Source organism: Triturus cristatus, chromosome 3_1 (genome assembly GCF_964204655.1).
Source record: "Triturus cristatus chromosome 3_1, aTriCri1.1, whole genome shotgun sequence".
In the NCBI taxonomy this organism is placed as follows: Eukaryota; Metazoa; Chordata; class Amphibia; order Caudata; family Salamandridae; genus Triturus; species Triturus cristatus.
Genome location: NC_140583.1, coordinates 108,012,802 through 108,033,789, shown reverse-complemented (window position 1 = coordinate 108,033,789; position 20,988 = coordinate 108,012,802). Strand labels below are relative to the sequence as shown.

Below are 20,988 nucleotides of genomic sequence, written 5' to 3'. Positions count from 1 at the left end.
TGATCAGGCCGGGTTTGTGCCTGGTCGGGCTACATCCCATAACCTGCGCACTTTCTTTTCGATTCTGAATTCAGTGCACGACGACCAGCCAATGGCGGCAGTCTTCCTTGACGCCACGAAGGCGTTCGACTCCTTAGAGTGGGACTATTTGTTCCAAGTGCTGGCACGCATGGGGTTTCCGGACATTTTTATCTCGTGGATCAAGTTGTTATACACTGCTCCTACAGCCAAAGTACTGGTGAACGGTCAGCTTTCCGCTTCTTTCCCCATCACCAGGGGCACCAGGCAGGGGTGTCCTCTGTCGCCCTTGCTGTTTGCCCTGGCCATGGAGCCTCTGGCGGCGAAACTGCGGCAACATCACAAAGAGAAGGCGCTGAGATGTTTCCAGAGACAAATATTGATATCTCTGTACGCGGATGACATCACTCTCTATATACGCGACCCAAAGGATAATCTCAACCCAATTCTTAGGGAATTCATCCGCTTTGGTGTGATTTCCGGGGTCCAGATAAATTGGAGTAAGTCGTGTTTGTTCCCCCTCACGGCCTCCACTGGGCGGTTCGGGTTGGACTTCCCCCTCGCCTGGTGCGAGGGGGATTTTAAATACCTGGGTATACACATAGAAAAAAATAGGGAGGAGCTCATGCGGGCCAACTATGGCACATCAATTACCCGCATTGCGGACTACGTTACTCGCTGGATCGCCTTGCCCTTGTCCATGGCAGGCAGAGCATCGTTGATTAAAATGATAATCCTACCGCAACTGCTGTATCTGTTTTTGAATATCCCATTCCATCCTGGTGCCTTTTTTTTTTAAGCGACTCCGCACCGAGCTCATAAGACTAGTTTGGGGTGGTAAGTCGCCCCGGCTCAAGTGGGAAATTCTTACCAGGCCGTATGATCAGGGCGGTTTTGGTGTCCCCAATTTTGAGCTGTATTATCGGGCAGCCCAGGCGCATTTTGCATACTTCTGGATACGGCAGCCCAGATATATGCCGCAGCTCGCAGCTGAGCATTCGCTGGCTCACCCAATCCCCGTGGAGGGCGCATTTTATATCCCAGTGCTGGGAAGAGATAAAACGCCGACAACGGTGCTCAGCACAGTGTCAGCATGGAATCACTTAGCTGCCTCATTGGGGCACGACTTGTTGTACGCACCGCTTCTGCCCCTTACTTACCACCCAAGTATGCCCCTGCTGCAGGAGGCGGGATTCCGGAAGCTGCTTCACGCCATCCATGTCGCGACTTGGGGGGGGGACCTGTATCACAATGGCGAATTTCGCTCTATGGAACACCTCTATGAGGGCTTGGACCCCTCTCCGCTTGACGTTTTTTTCTATATCCGGCTTAGGCAGGGGATACGGGCGCTCGCGCCCAGTTTTTCACGGGAGCCCCCGCAGATGGCACCGTTACAGCGCATCCTAACCGACGACGCCCCACCTAAATTGGTTTCCAAAATATATGGGTCGGTACATTCGTTAATGCCAGAGCCGCAGCTTGCAGCTAGGGAAAAATGGGACAGGGAGTTACAGGCCCCGTTGACGGATAAACAATGGCGATTCTGCTTGTTACAGACGGAGCGCATTTCCTCCAGCAGCCGGTTCCGAATCATACATTACAAATACATTCATAGACTATACCACACACCTGTCAGGCTTCACAGCTATGGGCTCCGAGACAACGACTGCTGCGATAGATGCCGGGCCCCTGGGGCGGATTTCCTGCACCTGGCCTGGGCCTGCGAAGAAGTGCATCGGTATTGGTGTCAGGTGTTTGAAGCGCTCTCTAAAATGATCAACACAGATGTAGTGCCCTCCCCTCTTCTGGCCCTGCTGGGGTATGTGGAGCCAATACAGGCGTCACATCGCAAATTCATCGCGCTCGCTTTTTTGCTGGCTAAGAGGAGAGTTGCGTGTCGCTGGGGCAGGGGCAGGGCCCCGAAATTCAAGGACTGGGTGCGGGATCTTACCTACTGCCAAGAACAGAACTGCACGTTCTCTGAGCTTATGCCGCCGACGTCCCGGCCTAGGGACATCTGGGCTCCGCTGAGATGCTATCTGTTGGCGGGGGAGGCCGAGGCGGGCAAATAGGTCACTGCATAGAGCCCGGTGGTCGTGGGGCTCCAGGGGTTTCGGACGAAGGGTGGCCCGGATCGTGGCTGCAGGTCCTCTGCTGGGTGCGCTATGGGTCTGGTGTGTCTCCACTCGGCTCTGCCGGGCGTACTACTGTTGCTGGACATACCAAGAGGGAGACCCCCGGGGCGAGGTCGGCGTGATAGTAGCTTCTGTGAGTGTCCGCCTGTGGGGGTTGCTGCTGTGCCTGGTTGGGACTGTTATATTTGCACTGTCTGCCATGTCATCTATGTATCTCCTCACTGCCTCCTCTGTATTTACGTTGCTGAAAATGTGAACTCTTGGTCGGACTTGGTCTACAGCTGTATGCTCACTGTAAAGTTTCAAAATAAAGTTTAAAAAAAAAAAAAAAAAAAAAAAAAAGAAGAAAGTAACCTTGCTATTGTCGATGACTATTGGTGGGGCCGCCCTTGCTGTCTGTAAAATAGAATCCCTGTCGCGGTAATTGAACACCCTTGCCAAGAGAGGTCGGGGAGGCGCCCCAGGCCTAGGTCTGCCTCCGGGGACACGATGTGCGCACTTGATTGAGAAGCAATTGGATAGACCCCGTGGCTGGAACTGCTGAAGAATCAATTCCTCCACTTTTGAGGTCGGCCGCTTGCCCCTCCGCCTGTTCCGGCACACCCAGGATCCAAACGTTGTTGCGTCTCATACAGCCTTCATAGTCAGGGTAAGGGCCTCCTGTGCCTTTTGGAGTTCGGACACTTGACTCTTGAGGAGGTCGGAGTCGGCTTTCAGTTCTTTAGTAGTTTCCTCGATGGCCCTAACGAGATCCGACATTTTCTTCATGTCTGCTTTAATCAGGGCCACCTTCGTGGCTACTGTGGCGATGCTGGCCTCAAGGGAGGTATGCATGGTCGTTATGGCAGATAAAATGTCCTGCAAGGTAGGCCCCGTTTGCTCCCCGGGGGGCATCGGGTGTGGTTGTTCCCCCTCTTGGCTCTTATGCCACTCAAACATCGAGCTTGGCCTGGACATTGCAGCGACCGCTACGGCCGGTCGCCATCTTAGTGGTGCAGAGTCAATGGAATGAGAAATGAGGGCGGTAGGCTAAGCCCCACCGGCTACTTGCCACTGCCTGCCATGGGTATAAATCCCACACCAGCCTGTCGGTTTCCGCCGGCTGGGTGCTCCCTTCCCGCCTGTAGGGATCCGGATGTAAGCAGCACAGAGGCAACGTGTGGCCACAAGTTCAGAGGAGGTGGGGTCGACCTACAGCTGAATACTTATGTGTGGGCCACCCGGTCCCTTACAGAGATGACAGGTTGCCGGAGTACCTGATGTCCGCCCCCCCTCCAGTTGACCGAGGGAGCACAAGCTCAAGTCCGTAGGAGCAGCGATAAGATGATACCCCCAACTCCCACAGAAGGCCAAAGCGTAGGGCGTAGAAGTTTTACGGGGCCCAAGTAGAACTTTACAAGTCCAGACTCACCGCTAGTCGTGGAGTCTAGCTACTCCTTTTAAAGGCGTCGCAGTGTGGAGGCGACTGGTGCTCCGGAGTGTAGACCGCGGCACTACGTTGTCAGCGTCGTAGCAGCGTAGTGGTAGGTCATGGGCCCAAAGATATTGCCAGCCGTGGGGAGTGGGACTCCGAGCCCTCAAGGTGCGGGGGCAATAGCAGAGACAGCTCCCGCACAGTACTGCAGCGGATTAGGGCCTGGCCCCCGATCGGCGGTATGCGGGCCTTCACGCCACGACCTCGGTGTAGAGTTACGTGCACGCCCAGGCAGGAGGAGGGCGCGCACCGAGCAGCATGAGCCTCTGCTGCGGAGCAGCGCCCGCCTCCCCTCGCCGGAGCCTCGGATGTCAGCGAAACATGGCCCAGACTTTGCGCCAGAGGTACGGAACTGCCAGGCACGAAATCAGGCGATGGTGGCCGGGGCACACTATTTTTAAACTGAGATTACGGGAGTGGCGCGACGGAGCTCGGCTACCGTGCGGCCATCTCCCTCGGCAGTTGACCATGCCCCCTCCCAAGTTCCTTATTGAATTTGGTATATGAAGATCCAGGGTCCGTATAAATTTTCAAAGGCACCTGCCCGATCGCCATCCAACACTCAGGTTTAGACTCGTTTGTTTTATCATGAATATTCAAAACAGAACTCCTAACCAAATTGGTTACTTTGTCACCAGATTCGTTGTCCGCAACCGAGCTGTCACCATCCGCTTCACATATAGGTTCAGTCACACACTTAATTGTTCACTTTTCCTTCTATGTTCTTTAGCGAAATGCCCTATCATTCCACAACTGCTACATCTTTGTTTGGCAGCAAGACAATATTTGCTAAAAGCTAGGTGTTACTTATTGTCACACCTGTTTTGTTTCTCTGGTCTTTGTGTCTCTTAAAACATGTTTAGGTGTTCTATCTTATTTTAATTTTTACTAAGAATCTCATTTTTCTTCGCCTCCTGTTTCAATGACCCAGCACACCTACTAGATCATACTGTCTTACGAGCAATCGCTGAATCCCCATTAACCCATAAATATTCTTGTATGGCAGGATTATGTGCATGCATAACTACCTGATCTCTAATTAGGTTGTCATGTAGGATTCTAAATTTACAATCCAACACTAATTTCTTCAGGTCGGCAACAAGCTCAAACAGTTTTGTTGTCCCCCGCTTTCTGTGAAAGAATTTGTATTGAGCTTTACCAATACAAACTTTAGGCGTATAATAAGTATACAAATCTAGAATTGTTGCCCCCAATACATTAACATTGACCACCACCACCTTTTTAGATTGTTGAGAATATACTATGAGGCCCAAGGGACCAAAAGAATGCAGTAAAAATCCCTTTTTTCCGGTCTGCTGACAGGGCATTCTTCTCATCCATTGAGGTGATATAATTTAAAAATAGTTCTTCCACTCCAGCGTTTTTTAAAACAGGTTCACTTGCATACGACCAGAAAACTGCAGGTGGGCTGATGGTAAAATTCTGTGCAGCATATTTAAGGTTTGAAACTGTCGATTCTGATGTGCTCTTTTCAGTAATTGAATTGTTCAGAGTATACACTCTGACTAATATTAGGGCGAGTTCACTGTCCCTATTTCACCACTGAACCTTGAACACACTAACATAAATACATTTTTTCCTCTGTAGTTATTTGGGAAAAAATGCTTTAATAAAGGAACTTTGCGAAGGAAAAAAACAAATAATTGTCAACCATAAGTACACTAGGCAAGATAATGAGCCTAGAGGCGAACGATAATCGAGAAACAACTTTCTTACCTTGTAAACACTGAAATAATAGATAAAAATTCTTATTCCCGAATATTTTCTATCTGTTTTAATGTAGGGTGACTTAACCACCTTTTCTTTTATTCGGATCCAAATCTTTTCACTGAGCTATTTGCTTTCCTCAACCACAAAACCCATGGCAGCATGTATTATGAATCAAGGCGTAAAGACATATTGGTCTAGTATAAACACTAGACTGTGAATTGTGCCAGTGTTTCGAATATGGCGGCACATCTGGGACCGGTGCGCTCCACTCTACTGTAATATGTGTCTCCTGAAGATGCGTGTTTTGAGGATTCCTAAAGTTGCGCGAGAACCAATGACACATTCAAATGTCAAACAAGCATTTACAATGCAATGGTCTCGGCATTGTTAAAGTTAGAGCTATTGGCATTGCTCATGACATTATTTTTGTTAATGTTTCTGTTTTTAAAACATTTAAAGAAACGGCATTGTTATTTACAATGTCAATAGATTAATCTCTCTCAAATGCGAGACCTATTGCATTTGCACCCACACACAGAGCCACACACACAAAGCCACCCACACACACAGAGCCACACACACACACAGAGCCACCTACACAGAGAGCAACCCACACACAAATAGAGCCACCAACACAGAGCCACCTACACACAGAGTTACCCACACACAGACAGCCACCCACGCATAGAGCCACCTACAAACATGGTAGGTAGGAATTAGAGTGCTGTACTAGGACGAATACAAAAGTTACACAATGACAGGCATTTAGTTATATAAAATTACAACAAAAAATATCGCTTGTGCATCAAACTGCTAAATATTAAACTGCGTACATTCATCACGAGTTTGGGGGGACTCAGAGAGGGTAAAATCAAGGGGAGAAGATATTTCCATAGATGTCACAAGAAGGTAGCTGATGGATGAAGGAACTGAGGAAGGAATGGGGGAGGAAAAGAATGGAACGGGATGTGGAGGTGAAGTCAGAGAGAAAGATATCAGGACTAGATCGGGGGTCTCTTTCAAAGGGTAGTTTCAGCTCCTTCTCAAAGGTGCATATCGGCGCACAGGTGCAAATGCTAGGAGAGAGAGAGATTTCCAAATTCTGTCTGCACTCCTGAAAAGGACTGTGCCACAGTCCCCGTACTCCGAACCGATCTGAGCTCATAAGGTACATTTAGTTAAGAGTATGGGCATTGTTTGGGGAAAGAAGATGGAGGGGGAGTGTGGGGGGTAATCATGGCCTTGCAATTAATGCACTTTTTTTGGTCTCTTTGCGGAAGCAAACCACTACATGTGAAATTGCCTTAAGAGGGCTAGATATATTTTGGGAAGACCAGTCAGAGGAGAATTCCCATAGTAAGCATCTTGTAACCCAAGAGATTGGACGAGGATTTGGAGAGCCTGTTAAGGAACATATCAACGAAGCCTCCAAAGAAATCTTAGCTAAAAGTGAAGATTTTTAGAAATCATTCCCTTGAAACTGCACATGTGGTCTTTTGTCCGGGATGAAACCCTGCCAAAGTCTGCCTGTTTCTAATCCAGTTCGCCAATGGATCCAAGCCAATATTGTACAGGCGAGGTCGAGCGGAGGGCTCGATGAGGAGAAACTCATTTTAAAGGATTGTGTTTCAAGTGGTGGCAGGTTGGACAGTCTTGTAATTTTTGCACAGGTTTAGGAAGAAGTTCAACTTTTCAGGAGAGGTTATGTCAAGACAGACGTGTGTATCACCAGCACACGGACCGATTATTTAAGACAGGCTCTGGCTATGTAGGATAATTCTGCATGCCGTGCAACATATTCGGTTAAAAAAGCCACCATGAAAAGGATGAAATGCTGAGATGGCTCACACGGGATTCACAATTGTTTGCATGTCACAGAAAGATCTGTGTAGTGGTTTATGTGTCATTGCGAACAGTTCATTACCAGTGGCAAATTACTATAAAAAAACACGTTTCCATAGTAAAGCCTGCATTTCACAAGTTTAAGAATTTAATCCCTCCCTGCCTTTGTAAGATACAAAGCTGTCAAGTGGCTTTGTGTTATTTCCGAGACATTCAGACAGCCCTGCTTCTTGTTTATTTATTTTTAACGCGCAGCACTTTATAAGTTAGGATTCTGTGCCCACAGTTGCAATGGCGCCACTTCAGAGTTGTACGGATGGAATTAAATATGCTCAAAGATTTTTTTTAGCAATTTGCAGGGTAAACATTTTACAGCAAAGACAAGGTTGCCAGGAAGTTCTACGCCACTTCGGGAGGCTACTGTTTTTTTGGGTGTGGGATTTCCTTCTAAAAGTCGCCCGATTAGGGGTGGTGGACCAATTGTTTCAACTGAAGCAAACAAGAGCTACCATCCCCGGAACGGAGTGATTTGAGAAATGAAAGCCCAGGGCGGAAGTCACTGTAGGATAACTCGCCTCAGACTCTGCACGTGTACGAGCAAGACCCCTGGTGAATGGACTCGGTCACCTGGGACCAGGCTGGTGCCTCTTAAAGGCCCGATGGGCTGGGGCGGGATCTGTCGCAATGTCAGGCGCCGGCTGATGTACGATCGAGGCCACAGCCACCAACTCATGAATGTTGCCTCTTTCCAATGACGCCTTCTGCTGTAAAAATACTGAATACCGAATAATCGTAGTGGTCCGAGATGGGGGTTACACATCACACGTGACACTTGACGAGCTAGGAGATCCTTTTAGTCTGCACTAGCACAAAATACCCCCCCACACACTCACCCCCGCGCAGAGACACGTTATCTTGGCCCACTGCTCCCACTCTACCCGGTCCGCGACTAGGCCCCTCCCATCACCCCCAGAACCGGCCCATCTTTCACGCCCGTCACAGTCTGTTCTCGGGACCCCAACTTTGACTCAATAGACAGACATCTTTAAATCGCCTTCCCCACCCCCAACTCCCACTTGCTGACCAGGTAGCTGTAAATCGACATCAAAGTCATTTGTATTGTGAGCACCTGGGTTTCCTGCTCAGTAATTGGCCACATAAAATGCCAGCCACACAGAGACAGCATTTTCACACGATAGTGAGCGGTCTGCCCTCACTTATCTTCAGCGAAGAATCGTGCCCACCCCTCTGCCTCTCTCAGAAGGTCGTGGATCAGTGGTGACTCTTCCTGAAGTGCTGTAGCCCGGGCAGCCGTATCCTCTCAAACAAGCCTCATTATACGCCATATGACGCCATGAACACCACCGCCTTTCTCCGAGGTCAAGCAGAAATGCCTCGGAGAAAAACGCAGCGGCATTTTCGGATGCGGTGCGTGTTTTTCTTTCTCTCCCCTTGCCATTGGCTGGAATGTTTACATTCCAGTGGAGAGAAAGAAAGTAAAAAACGCGTCCCCGAATCCGAAAAAGACGGGGCTTGTTTGGAGAGACAAAGCTCTTCTCCAATGGCTGACCAGCATTTAAGAGGCCAGCCAATGGAGAAGAGGGAGAAGAGGGGCGGGTTCAAGCCCCACTTCTCAAAATCATTAAATCTCACGAGCGAGACTGCGCAAGCGCAGCCTTCGCTAGCCGAGACCTAAAAAGTGCTCAAACCAGCAGTCACTCCCGCAATATTGAACGTGGTAATATATTATCCTCTGTATTATCAGCTTCAATTAAATTTTCATCTGATGGATTTAGTTAGAATTCCTGCTTGACACCGCTTCGGCATTTGGTAACTAGGGCTGCTTGAGTTCTTGTCCAGGCAGGCCTGTTGCTACATTGTTGAGATCAATACACTTGTTCAAGGTGATTGATGAATAAAGCATTATTAATCTCCCCTGGAGTTATACAGCGGTTAATAAATGCGTCTGCCTCTGTTTTTAGCAATTACCTCTCTCCTGGTCCTTAACATTTTAATCCTCCTACATCCCACATTCGATCACCAGAACAACCATGACCTCAGAATCCATTCTTGGAACCTAACGTCATTACATCGAAAACAACAGAAGTCGGTACTTTAACTAGTAGCTTCCGAGTATATGTGGGCACTTATTAAATGTTCACCTCTAAAGAATCAGAACAATTTGCCAGTTTTCCGTGAAAAAGATGCAACCTCATTGACTTAATCTTCGACGTTTTCCCTATTCTGACCGCTTTGGTGGGAAGTACACAGCCACGGAACAACCATTAAAGAGATTACATAAGCCTCTTGATCCCTTATTGACGACACCTCCCGGGCTTGCCCTAATAAAGTTCTTCAACTTCAAGAAAAATAATATTTTTTATTTCCAAAGGCAAAACTTTGACTAGGACTAAACACCGACTTTCAACCACCAGAGGTAACGTGTGAGTTTTTATTAAAAGAGATAACTTGAACAATGAAATTATCCAGTATACCATGTGAATGGCGTACTGTTAAGCTACATTCATTACATTTCTGTAACTAGACAACCTCTACCTACAGCGCTTTGATTGCACTCTGCATATTAGAACATTAGGTCAACAAGGTCCCGTCTGTAAAAAAGCAGTGAAAAAAATGATCACTACAGCAAAACCTGAAGGGGTGATTTCGTTTTTTTTTTTAAAGAATTTATCTGTATTACTCTTCCAGGCTTACTTTTAAAAGTGCATTACAAATACTGCTCTACAAATGGACCTTATCAGGTCTCTGCAACAACAAACATGTAAATAGACACCACACATATTTTACATGCCTAATCTTCTCAAGACAAGAATTTAAAAGTCAAGTGCAGTGCTTTTCTTTGAGACTGACATTTGTAGAACAAGCATTGGCAAGACCAACAGGTCTCAAATTTGGGACATTGTCTTTGCCAATGCATTTTCGTAAGATGCTGTTCAGCATGGCTAAAAAAGAAAGGGTGCAATGACACTGCTGCACCAACCAAGTTACTTTGTAGGCATGCACACCTACAAAATGATGCAGGCATCATATTTCTTTTAGTTTACTGATCATTACATTTTTAAAAATGAACAATAAGTAGAGCAAAACATCTTTTTGTTTTTGCAGTTGCTGGCTGGTCATACCCTCCGCCCCATAATAATAATAATTTTAAAAAAATTAAAGAGGAAATGGGAGGCAATGGAGGAGCGGAGGGGAAAGAAACAGGGAGTGGGCTAGGGAGGTAAAATGGCAGGAGAGAAGAACAGGAGGGAGAGAGCTGGTAGCTCTCAGGAAGTGCTTAAGCAAAAAGAAAAATATTAGTCCCTAAAAGTGAGCATTGGTAGGACATAAGCAACTAATCGGAGCGATAGAAAACAGGCTATGCTACAAGGGAGGGACAAACACAAGATGAACAAGCTGGAACAAGGAAAACTATTGAAGAATAAGGAGCAACGAAATTAGTGTGACAATAAGGCGAACCAATTATAAATGGCTTGGCGGACTTTCGCCCAAAATAAGTCTTTTGCAACCTGAGTGCTCACTATGTCTGGTATGCACGACCAAATGAGGAAGCAATCTTCAACTCATGGATGACATTTAAAGGTATTAACTATACTTCTCTTCATGACTAATATTTGAACTGAAAATAATGGCGCATAGTGTGGGTTCTAACATTTAAAGAATACATACATGCACTTTTTTGGAAACCAATGATTAAATGTGCCTAGCCTTTGGATCATAACCACCAAGATGCTCCATATTATATGTAATATTTCAAGACGGTTTTGTTTTGGCCAAATGTGTGTTGCTTTCTATGATTTATAGTCTAGCTTTCTCAAAGATAATGAAGAGTCTACGAGACTCAGCATGCAATACATTACTAGTACTAGATGAAAAGTTTGAACTAGTATGAACGATAAAGGGTGACTAGACAGAATGAATGTGTGTATTTGGGGCGTTTTGTATAACACCAACATTTCCCCTCTTGGCAATTGCAGAGCACAAGGGGTTAGAGAGTTCTGAAATATTATTTACTAAATAGATAATATGTTTGTATAATACATACTATTGATGATGGTTGTTTCAATGAAGTTAATGGAACTGATATGGATAAAATTAATTGTACTTGCAACAATTTAGACAAACAATTTGATAAGGTGTGCTACACTTCTGCGTCACACTAACAGTTAAAAGTACGGAACAGGATATAAGGAGGGTACATAGTGAGCACGGTATAAACTGCCACACTCACTCACATAACTGCAATGGAGCCCCGTGTAATGAATTACAGTTTCAGAAAGTCCAAACTTATTATACATTGTACTACATATTGGAAAAATATCAACGTAAAAGAGAACGTAAAGTGCTCTTGGTTACCAGGCCAAGAATAGCTGAGGGTGTGATGAATGACACGTTGCAAAATGACAGCTAACTGGGTGTCTGTCGTACTTTATAGGCATTTGAATACGCTTATTGTACACTACAAAATGTTTAAATAGTTGAGTGCCATCAAACATTTTAAGTCTGTGGGTTTTTAAGTAGTAATAATGCTCTGCTGATACAGCAGACTTTTAAAGCAGGCTATGTTTGTCCGTCAGGCAATGAATATGTATAAGGTCCCTGGACAGCTGCCTACTGACTGGGGTCACAGGGTTGACGTTCAGTTTGCCTTGGTATTTCATCCATCAGTCCTAAGCATTATTGTACTTGAAATTCTACTTTTCAATTACAATGCTACAAATCACAGCACACCTACTGCAGCAGGCTAGAAAACAACAGGACCGGCTGGCTGCATGTCACCCTGGTGACATGTGACCGGTTGACAGGCATGTATGTTGCTGAACTCCTCTGCAGATACTGGGATGCATTTTAAAAGAATGACTGCAGATTATTTTTCGAAATTCTGCAACAAATGTTTTAGAGCAATGTCAGTCCCCTTTTCTAGAGCAGAAAAAAAGAAAATAAACGTGATATCTCCTGCTGAGTGGGTGTTAGCTAATGTAGATATGATGCACACCTTTTGGGTTGCAATGTAGGGCCTGACGTATCAGAGAATTTTAACCATTATGTTTATAGAGATATGTGTTGATACATAAAGGCCATACTTCTTTCCTTAAGAGGAGCACCCACCTAGCCACAATGGCATGGGGAGATAATTAGAGCAAAACACCTAATGCAGTGTGGGGTAGGAAAAACATTCCCATAACTTCCACATAACACACAGTCGCCTTTATAAGTGTTTTGGGAGGAGTTTCACTGCAGAATCAGGGCCAATGGAAAACGTGTGTCCCATATCACCTCTCTATTGAAGCAGTGGATAAGTGTGGCATTAGAACAAATGAAAAGGACTTTCGGGATCAGCATATCATCACCCTGAGAGTACGATACCCAGTCCAAGCTCTCCACACCAACTTCCTACTAACCCACCAGTGGATCGTGTAGAGCAACCACGGTTCAAAGAAAGCCTGTGAAGCTCCTGCCTCCCGGGTCACCTACCTTGGCGTTGTCAGTCTGGTTGCAGTTGTCCCCATTGCAGTAATACATGCTGCTAAGGTAGAGAGGCTGCGGCTGGATACAGCTGATGTTCCACCCTTCTCTCCCAGGCCACACCGAGTACCCACAAAACGAGCATGGAAAGGAAAATAGGACAGTAATACAGCACGAAAATTGGCGATAGCTAACCGGACAGACATCTTGAAATGGCAAAAGTTCATAGTAAATGCAGTCATTGTCGGAAAAAACCCCAAAACAGGACTGGATATTTTATTTTAGAATGTATTGTCTGAGAAAATACTTTTATCTATGGAGTCACGTTCGGAAAAAAATGATCTGAGATCAAATATGAAAATATAAATAAAAACATGTTTGAACTATGCTACATAGTTTAAAATATTTTGGAAGCATCTTTCTCTATTACCTACTACAGTGCAGACGACAAACTTTTGTTCCAGAGCGACTTACAGGTGATATAAAAGAAAAAAAGACTAGTTCTACCCATTTGCAGCAAGTCTTCCGCTTATTCCCTATTTCGTCGAAGCCACGCCTGCTGAATGTACAGACTGAAAACCATAATAAACAATACTACCAACGAGCGCGCATGTGTCCAATGAGAGCCTGTGGACATATTGACAGGAAGCCAGAAAAGACGGGAACACTTGTCTTGTTAGATAATTTATTATCAACGAGTAGCTTCCATAGTTACTAAGAATGGTATGGTAACTGTAAAAAGAATGTAAACTATAAGTATGTCGAAAATAGCCTGAATAAACGTTACTACCATAAACAGTTCATAAATATTATGACTAGGCATTTTCTTTAGTATCGCAATCAGTTATAAAAGTAAGCGAATATATGTACCTTTTTAAGGAGACAAACTCAAAAGTTGCACCCAGTTAACCAAATAAATATTTGTTTCTGTATACCCTCTATTGCAGGGGCTGAGCAACACTCCTTTTCAAAATAACCGTATAGGTACGTGAGAAAAAGAGAAAACGGACAAAAATAACCATGGCATGTCAAGTAAGCTAACGACATGAGGCGGACGGTAGGGCGTAGGGTGAGAGAAAGTTTTCGAAGTGCTACAAAATAATTATTTCTAAATAGCGTATTAAAATTACAACATTCATAACATACGTACTATCTACAGAAAGTATTTTCTTACAAGGATATAGTATTTTTATTTCCACGGTTTTCTATAGTTGTTATAAAAATATAGACTACTATTTGATTACTGCAAAAGTCTAATATACTTATGAGCCAAAATTGAAGAATAGTATGTAGCGGTGAATACTCTGACTCAGTAAGCTCTCCGTTTAAAGATGGCTACCGCTCTGATACGTGCCTGACGGCGGGCGCGCAAGCCTGCTCCCTGACATTTCACTGTTTGACGGTGCCCCCGCTGGTGGTGGCCGAGGTCAGGGGAAGATGGCGGCCTCCCTTACCCTCAGGCTGGGCAAAGCCGGGCTATGGAAGGTGATGCTGTCCGCGGCTCCGCGCCTTCGCCAAGGCGGCTGTAGGTTCCTGAGAAGCGGGGGTACATTGCAAGGTGAGGTGGTGGGAAGGACACTGAAGTGGTGCTAGAAGAAGGCTGTGACAGCTGCAGGAAGATGTGAGGTCTGCAGAGCTCTGGTTCAATGCTAGGCCAGTAGCCTATATTTAAATGCAAATAGAATGCAATTCAATTGACACGGTACCTGCGACAGGAAAGTGTGAGGAGTATTGGAGGATACTTGACTAGTAAGGGCGCACCTGGGTGTAGATTCACTGAGGTCTGTATGGGCATGAATGGAAGTAGAGCTTTCCGGGCTGTTAGGGCATGAATGGAAGTGGAGCTTTCCACTCGGGGAGTATGTGTGTACAACGACAGGAGGATGTGAGACTCAAGACTCTTAAGAGGCTGCGAGTACTAACTCCAAGTGGTATGATGTTAGGGTGACCACCTGGCATGGAGTCAGATGCTTGGCAGTGACTATAACTTTTGAGCACAGAGTCAAAATTCAGGACAAAAGGTCAATTTAACAGACTCATTTTAAGAAGTCACTCAGTAATATAGAAGTAGGTAAACGGGTGACCAAGGCAATGCAAGTCAAAATAGCTTTATGTTTTTGGTGTTGTGTAATACTTGGCAGTAATGAGCAAACATTGACATGTAGCTGGACTTATTTAAGGATAAACAAACAAGTGGACATACTGACTAAACCAGGTGTCCCCAACCAGTCAATTTGTGAGCTTCCATTAGTTCACAGACACCTTCAGAGTAGCTCACAGCCTTGAGTTCATTTTTAAATCAATCAAGTTTCTTGTAAAGCGTGACTATTCACCCGTTAGGGTCTCAAGGTGCTTAGTGTTGGGGTATGAGGGGGGAGGATCTGCAATTCATTCGAAGAGCCAGGTCTTGAGATCTTTCCTGAATTGTGTCATTGGTGGTGATTCCCTGAGGTGCAGAGGCAGGGAGTTCTAGATCTTCTCAGCGAGGTAGGAGTAGGTGCTTCCTCAAGCTGTGGTCTTTAAGATCTGTGGGATGGTGGCTAGGACCAGTTGGGCGGATCAGAGCTGTCTGGTGGGGGGGTAGAAGGAGAGGTGATGTGGAGAGCTTTGTAAGCGTGCTTGAGGAACTTGAAGGTGATTCTTTTGTTGATGGGAAGCCAGTGAAGGTCTCTCAGGTGGCCGGTGATGTGGCTGCGGCATGGAACGTTCAGGATGCGTCGGAGAGAGGCGTTCTGAATGTTCTGCAGTGTCTTTAGTAGATTTCTGGTTGGTGCCAGCATTGAGTGCGTTTCCGTAGTCGAGTCTGCTGTTGACAAGCACATTGACGACCATTTTCCTGGACTTGGTGGGATCCACCTGAAAATCTCGCTCTGCAGTTGAAGTGCGTGGAAGCAGGAAGACAAGACAGCGTTGATTTATCGTTTCATTTAGAGCGAAGAGTCTAGGATAATGCTGAGGTTTCATGAGGAAGGGCAAACAGGACCATGTAGATATTGAAGAAGGTGGGGCTCAGGAAGGAACCTGAGGCACTCTGCAGCTGATCTCTGTAGGTCCTGAGTAGAATGCTGCACAGGACCACATTTTCCTTTTAAAGTTAAGGGAAGACTGTATTTATTATCTTCAGGCTGCATATAGCAGGGCCTGATAATGAGAAGTACTGAAGTCAGATTTATGACCCAGGGCACAGAGGTCAAGAACTGAAGCACTGAGGTATATAAATGTTAAATTAAAGCCCTTGTCAACTCTTTATTGGTGCAAGAGACCAAAATGATGTTTCTCAACGTTTTTAAATTGGAGAAAATCAAATTGAAGAGTTAACTTAATTTCAAATTGTTGCGTTTACAAAAAGCGGGTCTCTTGCTCACTGTGCCCAGTAGACACTCTGCAATATTTATGACTGAAAAACACAGTGATTTTTTTTTTCTTCCAAAAGGGAGAAATTTAAAGTGGACACAAATATTTCTATTAAACAATGAGATAATGCTTTTCTCCATTTTCAATTAAGTCAATTACGTCTTAATATTTTATGAAGCATATATCTTCACTTTAGATTTCAACTATTGACACACATGGCTTTTATTTCTCGGTTATTATTATGGCATTGTGTCTACAAGCCACTGGGTGCAAGATGTCTGCTGTTTGTAAATATGACACTTTGAAATGGGAGTAAATTTAAATGTTGAGTTTTATGGAAACCATATAAACATAAAGTTAACTTTTCAGTTTAATTTTCTCCCATTTCAAAGATTTACACACTGCAGACATCTTACTCCCAGTGGCTGGTAGACACAGTGTCATTTTTATAACTGAAAAATACAGCCATTATTTTGAGTGGGAGAAATTTAAAGTGCAGAAAAATATTTCATACTATGAACCTTTTTTGCAGAACTTTTTTCTCATTTTAAATTTCTGCACTAAAAAAATGCTTGTATCTTTGTGTTATACATGTAACAGTGCCACATACGGCACAATGTATGTCCTGTGCCACAAGTATATGATACAGGATCTCATTCACACATAAACATATATCCCATTCATACGCATACATGTTCATACATCTCCAAAGACCACTCTCTCACTGACACACGTGACAGTCCTGTCATAGTGGCCCTAGTCAAAGTAGTTTGTTCAAACCATAGTGTTTGGTTCTATGGACATTAGGCTTAAAGTCAATGAAGCTGGGCGTTGGGGCGTTTGGTAACAATGCACAAGTGGCTTAGCCTTCAGTAGCTCACAATGATTTTCAGTGATCAGAAGTAGCTCTCACTATAGAAAATGTTTGAGACCCTAAACCAAGGGTATTTAACCTTTTCAATTGTGAGAGCTACTTCTGATCCAAAAAACATATTGAGCGACTGCCTATTATGCGAATGAGATACCAGCACAAAAGGCCAAGCCATTTAAACACTGTTTCTAGAGCACCAAGTCTTGTTGTAGTGTACAAACACCATTTATGGCAGAAGAGCCATATCTGGAAAGGTTTATCTGTGTGACACACAAGGACCAGTTTTGTCTTTTAACTCTTCGTTATGAATTTGCTTTGAGAGTTGACAGTCACACTGTGATGTATGTTCTGTTTGTCATGCAGCCCATGTGATGGCACTACTCTCATGAGAGCTGGGGCCCAAGAGACCATCATTATTTGTCGAATTGCCCTAAATTTCTCTTGTTGATAAAAAAAATGACCCTGCCTCAATGAACCAAGGTTAATATAGGTATGTGTAGACTTTCACTGTGTTCTGCAAGTAAATATTTCACTATCACCATCCCCATTAGCAAACCTCTGAGGTGACGGTGAAACGCTAATGAAAAAAATTACAGAATGAATGAGAGAGACAGGAACAAAGAGAAGAGGAAGAAAAAGGAAGAGGAAGTGTAAAGGAAAGGGGATAGTAAGAGAAGAAGAAAGGGAAGAAGGAAGAAATTAGGAACAGGAGGAATAAATGAGTAGAGTATTAGAACAGGAAAGAGTGATTAAAAGAGACAATAAAAGAAAGGCAAGGACGAAAGAAAGTCAGGTGTTAAAGAAAGGGGGGAATAGATGAAGAAAGAATGCAATAAACAAAGAATTGCGAAAAGGAAGAGAGAGAAAATGAGAAGTGAAACAGAGCAAGGAAGAGTGAAAGAAAGATTCAAAAATAGTGAAACTCTCATTGAAATATTTTACTGCCTTCGGTTATCCGGAAATAAACCTCTGAGACATGTCATCATGGTGAAAATTTTCAAACTGAGCTTTGATGTGAGGCTTTTTAGCTATTGTTTTTTTAAGGCTCCTTATTAAGCACCAGAATTTCTTTTAAGAAAAGAGGGGTTGTATGTTGCTTCTATACTATCTTCTTTCACAAATTCGTTTTACAGACCTGGACTTGCAGTGAGCTACTTCAAGACAGCCTGCGAGCTACCAGTAGCTCGCGGTTGACCTGTTGGAGATTCCTGCGGACTAAGCAAAATTTGTTAGCGATCAGGGACAGCTTCATGCATATTAACCAAAAGGGTGCAAGTTGTCCTAGCGAGGGAAGTAAAGCCACCCTTACCAAGCACTCTGACATTTCTGATGTGAGCTACAGATTACATAATCGCTTTTAGGGATGTATACTCTGTGGTTTCTAATGAAACAGACTTCCTCTACAAATAAATTACAGTTGTGTATTAAGTTTTTTTTCTTCAAATTTGTTAATTAAGGCAATCAAAACCTGATCATGTGTAAATCTCCGTGTTTAGGCATGGGTTAGTTGACATACTTGTTTCCAATCTCGCCCGTTCACTCTGGTCTATAAATACTATTTAATGTTTTCCTCAAACTGCTTGGAAACAGCTAAAAAACAAAAAATTGATTGAGGGAGCTGAAATTTACAAGGAGTTAGGACTTTGTTTCTGGGTTTTCCAGAATCTATATGCTTTTTTCAGATCATTTAAATAACGATACCCATGGGCACATTATTTATTGAGTGTGTAAATGGAACCTGCCACAAGTGTCTGGGGAAATATCATGCAGATTTGGTTTTACCACACAGATAAATGCAGTACATTTTCCCTGTTAAATTCCAGCAGGTTTGATGCGGTAAATAATATCCAACTCGTAATTCTGACCCCCGAGCAAACTGGTTTACTCAGAGAGTCGGGAAAATCCACATTCCAGTTGATAGACTTTTTAGTTTTGCGAGGTAATGTAAGGGTTTTACATGCTGTGAATGGCCTTCTTTCTTCTAATGGAAACTTGTAAATGATGTTTGCACTAGGTACAGACTGATTGTGTTATACTAAAAGTATATATTCTGAAAACTGTTTTTTAAACTAAAACTCTAAATTTGTATTGCACGTTTTGAAGCAGCCTATGTTACTGTATAATATAATTTTTAAAAATGGTTTGCATATTCCAAGTGTTTTCTGTTGTGGGCTGGGACTATGTGGTACTATAAATATACAACATTATTCCACAGTGCGGCAACCAGGATTCAGTTCTGTGACCCTTTGGTTACACACGCCGATGTCTGGAATTTTTTACATTAGCCACATCAACTTTCATCACGAGTGCCTTTTCCACCGACTAGTTGTAATTGTTTATTTTTCATTTCAGGTGTCTTGGGTATGTTTTATATATGGTTACCTAAAAAAAAGGACTGCAAAGTAGTTACCGAATATTTAGTTGTTTAGGTCTCGCCTAGCGACGCAGCGCATTCGTTGCTTGCCTTGGAGAGACCTATTGTTGTCGGTTTGGTGGGCGAAGGGGGACAGGAGATGTGAACACGCCCGGACAGGCGATGTGCACGTGTACGGCTCGCTGCGCACGGCACCACACACTCGTGGGATGCCAGCTTTGGCAAGGGAGGAGCAACAGCATCTCTGTTGCTCTTCTCGGTGCTGCTTGTTTTGTTAGTGTCTGAAAGCCGGGTAGACTAGGCACCAGAGGGTACAATGCCAAATAGTCAGACTGTTAGGTGTGGCGTGCCATCTGGCTTGCCCCTTTGCTGTGGTTGCTGCTTAACTCCAGGCGGCCTCCGGCGTTACCCCGTCTGTTCACACATTAGTTTACCGAGATGTCCGGACCTGTCACCCATCTCTTTAAAGTAGGGATCGATTCAATCATTCCATTCCACCCATTACCAGCGAAGAAGTAAATATCTTCTTCCCTCTTTCCAAGCCGGTGCACACTGCCGAGGCTGTCGCTGGCCCGGCGCTGTTCTTCCATGGGGTGTGGGTTCTTTCCGTCTGGTCAGACGCCTCCGGGGGTGGCACAGAGCTCCTGCTGATGCCTCCCCCGGGCGGCTGGTAGGGCTCGGCCTAATTTACACTCAAATGAAAAGTGTTTTGGCAGATCAAGGCCTGCTCTGCACTTCAAAGAGGGATCCTAGGGGGCAAAGACGGGGACAACAGGGGAACTCTGGCGGCACAAGCAGGTACAACAGGGGAACTCTGTGCAAAAGAAGCGCTTCTCACACTGCAGCAGCAACACCTACTCTCTGGCCCTGGGCAGCCCTACAGCGCTGCTCCTGTGCACAGAGCTACGATTACAGCGTTGCACAATCTGTCTTTAATGAAGCCCTTTCTCCCAGTGAGTGAGGTATGGCACAGGGCACCCCGCCAGGAAGGGCCCATGCCAACAGCCACTTTGGCTTCCTAATCAGCTGGAACCAGGAGAAGCAAGCTCGGAGAACAGCTCACAGCCTCTTTGATTCATCTTCACAAAAGACAAGTCGAGCGCTGTGCCCTCGCAGAAGCCTCCTAATGGAAACGTCATGTTGGCTGAGTAACGAGGGCGGCGAAACTTCCAGACTATCCCAGTGTACAGAAATAGCACAGTGACCGGTGTTCAAAACTCGGCTTCCAACGCAAACTGTTCCCTTCCCAACCTCCAGAAGTAATCTGGGAATGTCGCCATAGGCCGACACATCTGAAAGGGCGGTGAGGCTGGGGAAGATACATACTTCTATCAGGCACTCATTTAAGGGCAGAGAGAGTCATTTTTATGCTCGGTACACCTCTGATCCCGAAGAATCGGTAATACTAGCCCCACGCGCAGTGGAGGCAGTGTTACTGTATCCATCGGACTCAGCTGCATAAGAGCATACCGCCGGCCGTATCCACTGAGAGCACACGAGGCAAATCGGGAACCACCCGGAGCAATACATAGAACGCGTGGAACCATCGAAAGGATGCATGGGACAACCGAGAGTGCATGGAGCAACAAGACATAGAAAGCGTGGATTAACGGCGAGGATGCTGGCGCAGTTTGTTAGGGACAGGACTGTGACTGGATCACAAACTTAAGTTAAAATTCTTTTCAGAAAATAGCATCACCTA

At 44.9% G+C, this 20,988-nt stretch overlaps 2 protein-coding genes across 14 annotated transcripts in view; one reads left to right on the top strand and one right to left on the bottom strand.

The window, feature by feature from the left end:
- Window positions 1–13,677, bottom strand: part of APIP (APAF1 interacting protein) — a 205,371-nt gene extending 191,694 nt beyond the window's left edge. For 8 of the 13 annotated variants that reach the window (XM_085643499.1, XM_085643498.1, XM_085643504.1 and 5 more), the window contains exon 1: window positions 12,697–12,823. In XM_085643499.1, coding sequence (XP_085499625.1) covers window positions 12,697–12,744 — 48 coding nt within the window. In that variant the 5' untranslated portion in view covers window positions 12,745–12,823. Of the gene's footprint in view, window positions 1–12,696 lie in introns of all 13 variants that reach the window. The other 5 variants (XM_085643500.1, XM_085643503.1, XM_085643502.1 and 2 more) reach the window with 5 other exon arrangements.
- A 371-nt stretch (window positions 13,678–14,048) lies between these two features.
- The window catches only part of PDHX (pyruvate dehydrogenase complex component X), a 704,575-nt gene continuing 697,635 nt past the window's right edge, over window positions 14,049–20,988 (top strand). The window contains exon 1 of the mRNA XM_085643496.1: window positions 14,049–14,245. Coding sequence (XP_085499622.1) covers window positions 14,125–14,245 — 121 coding nt within the window. The 5' untranslated portion in view covers window positions 14,049–14,124. The remainder of the gene's footprint in view (window positions 14,246–20,988) is intronic.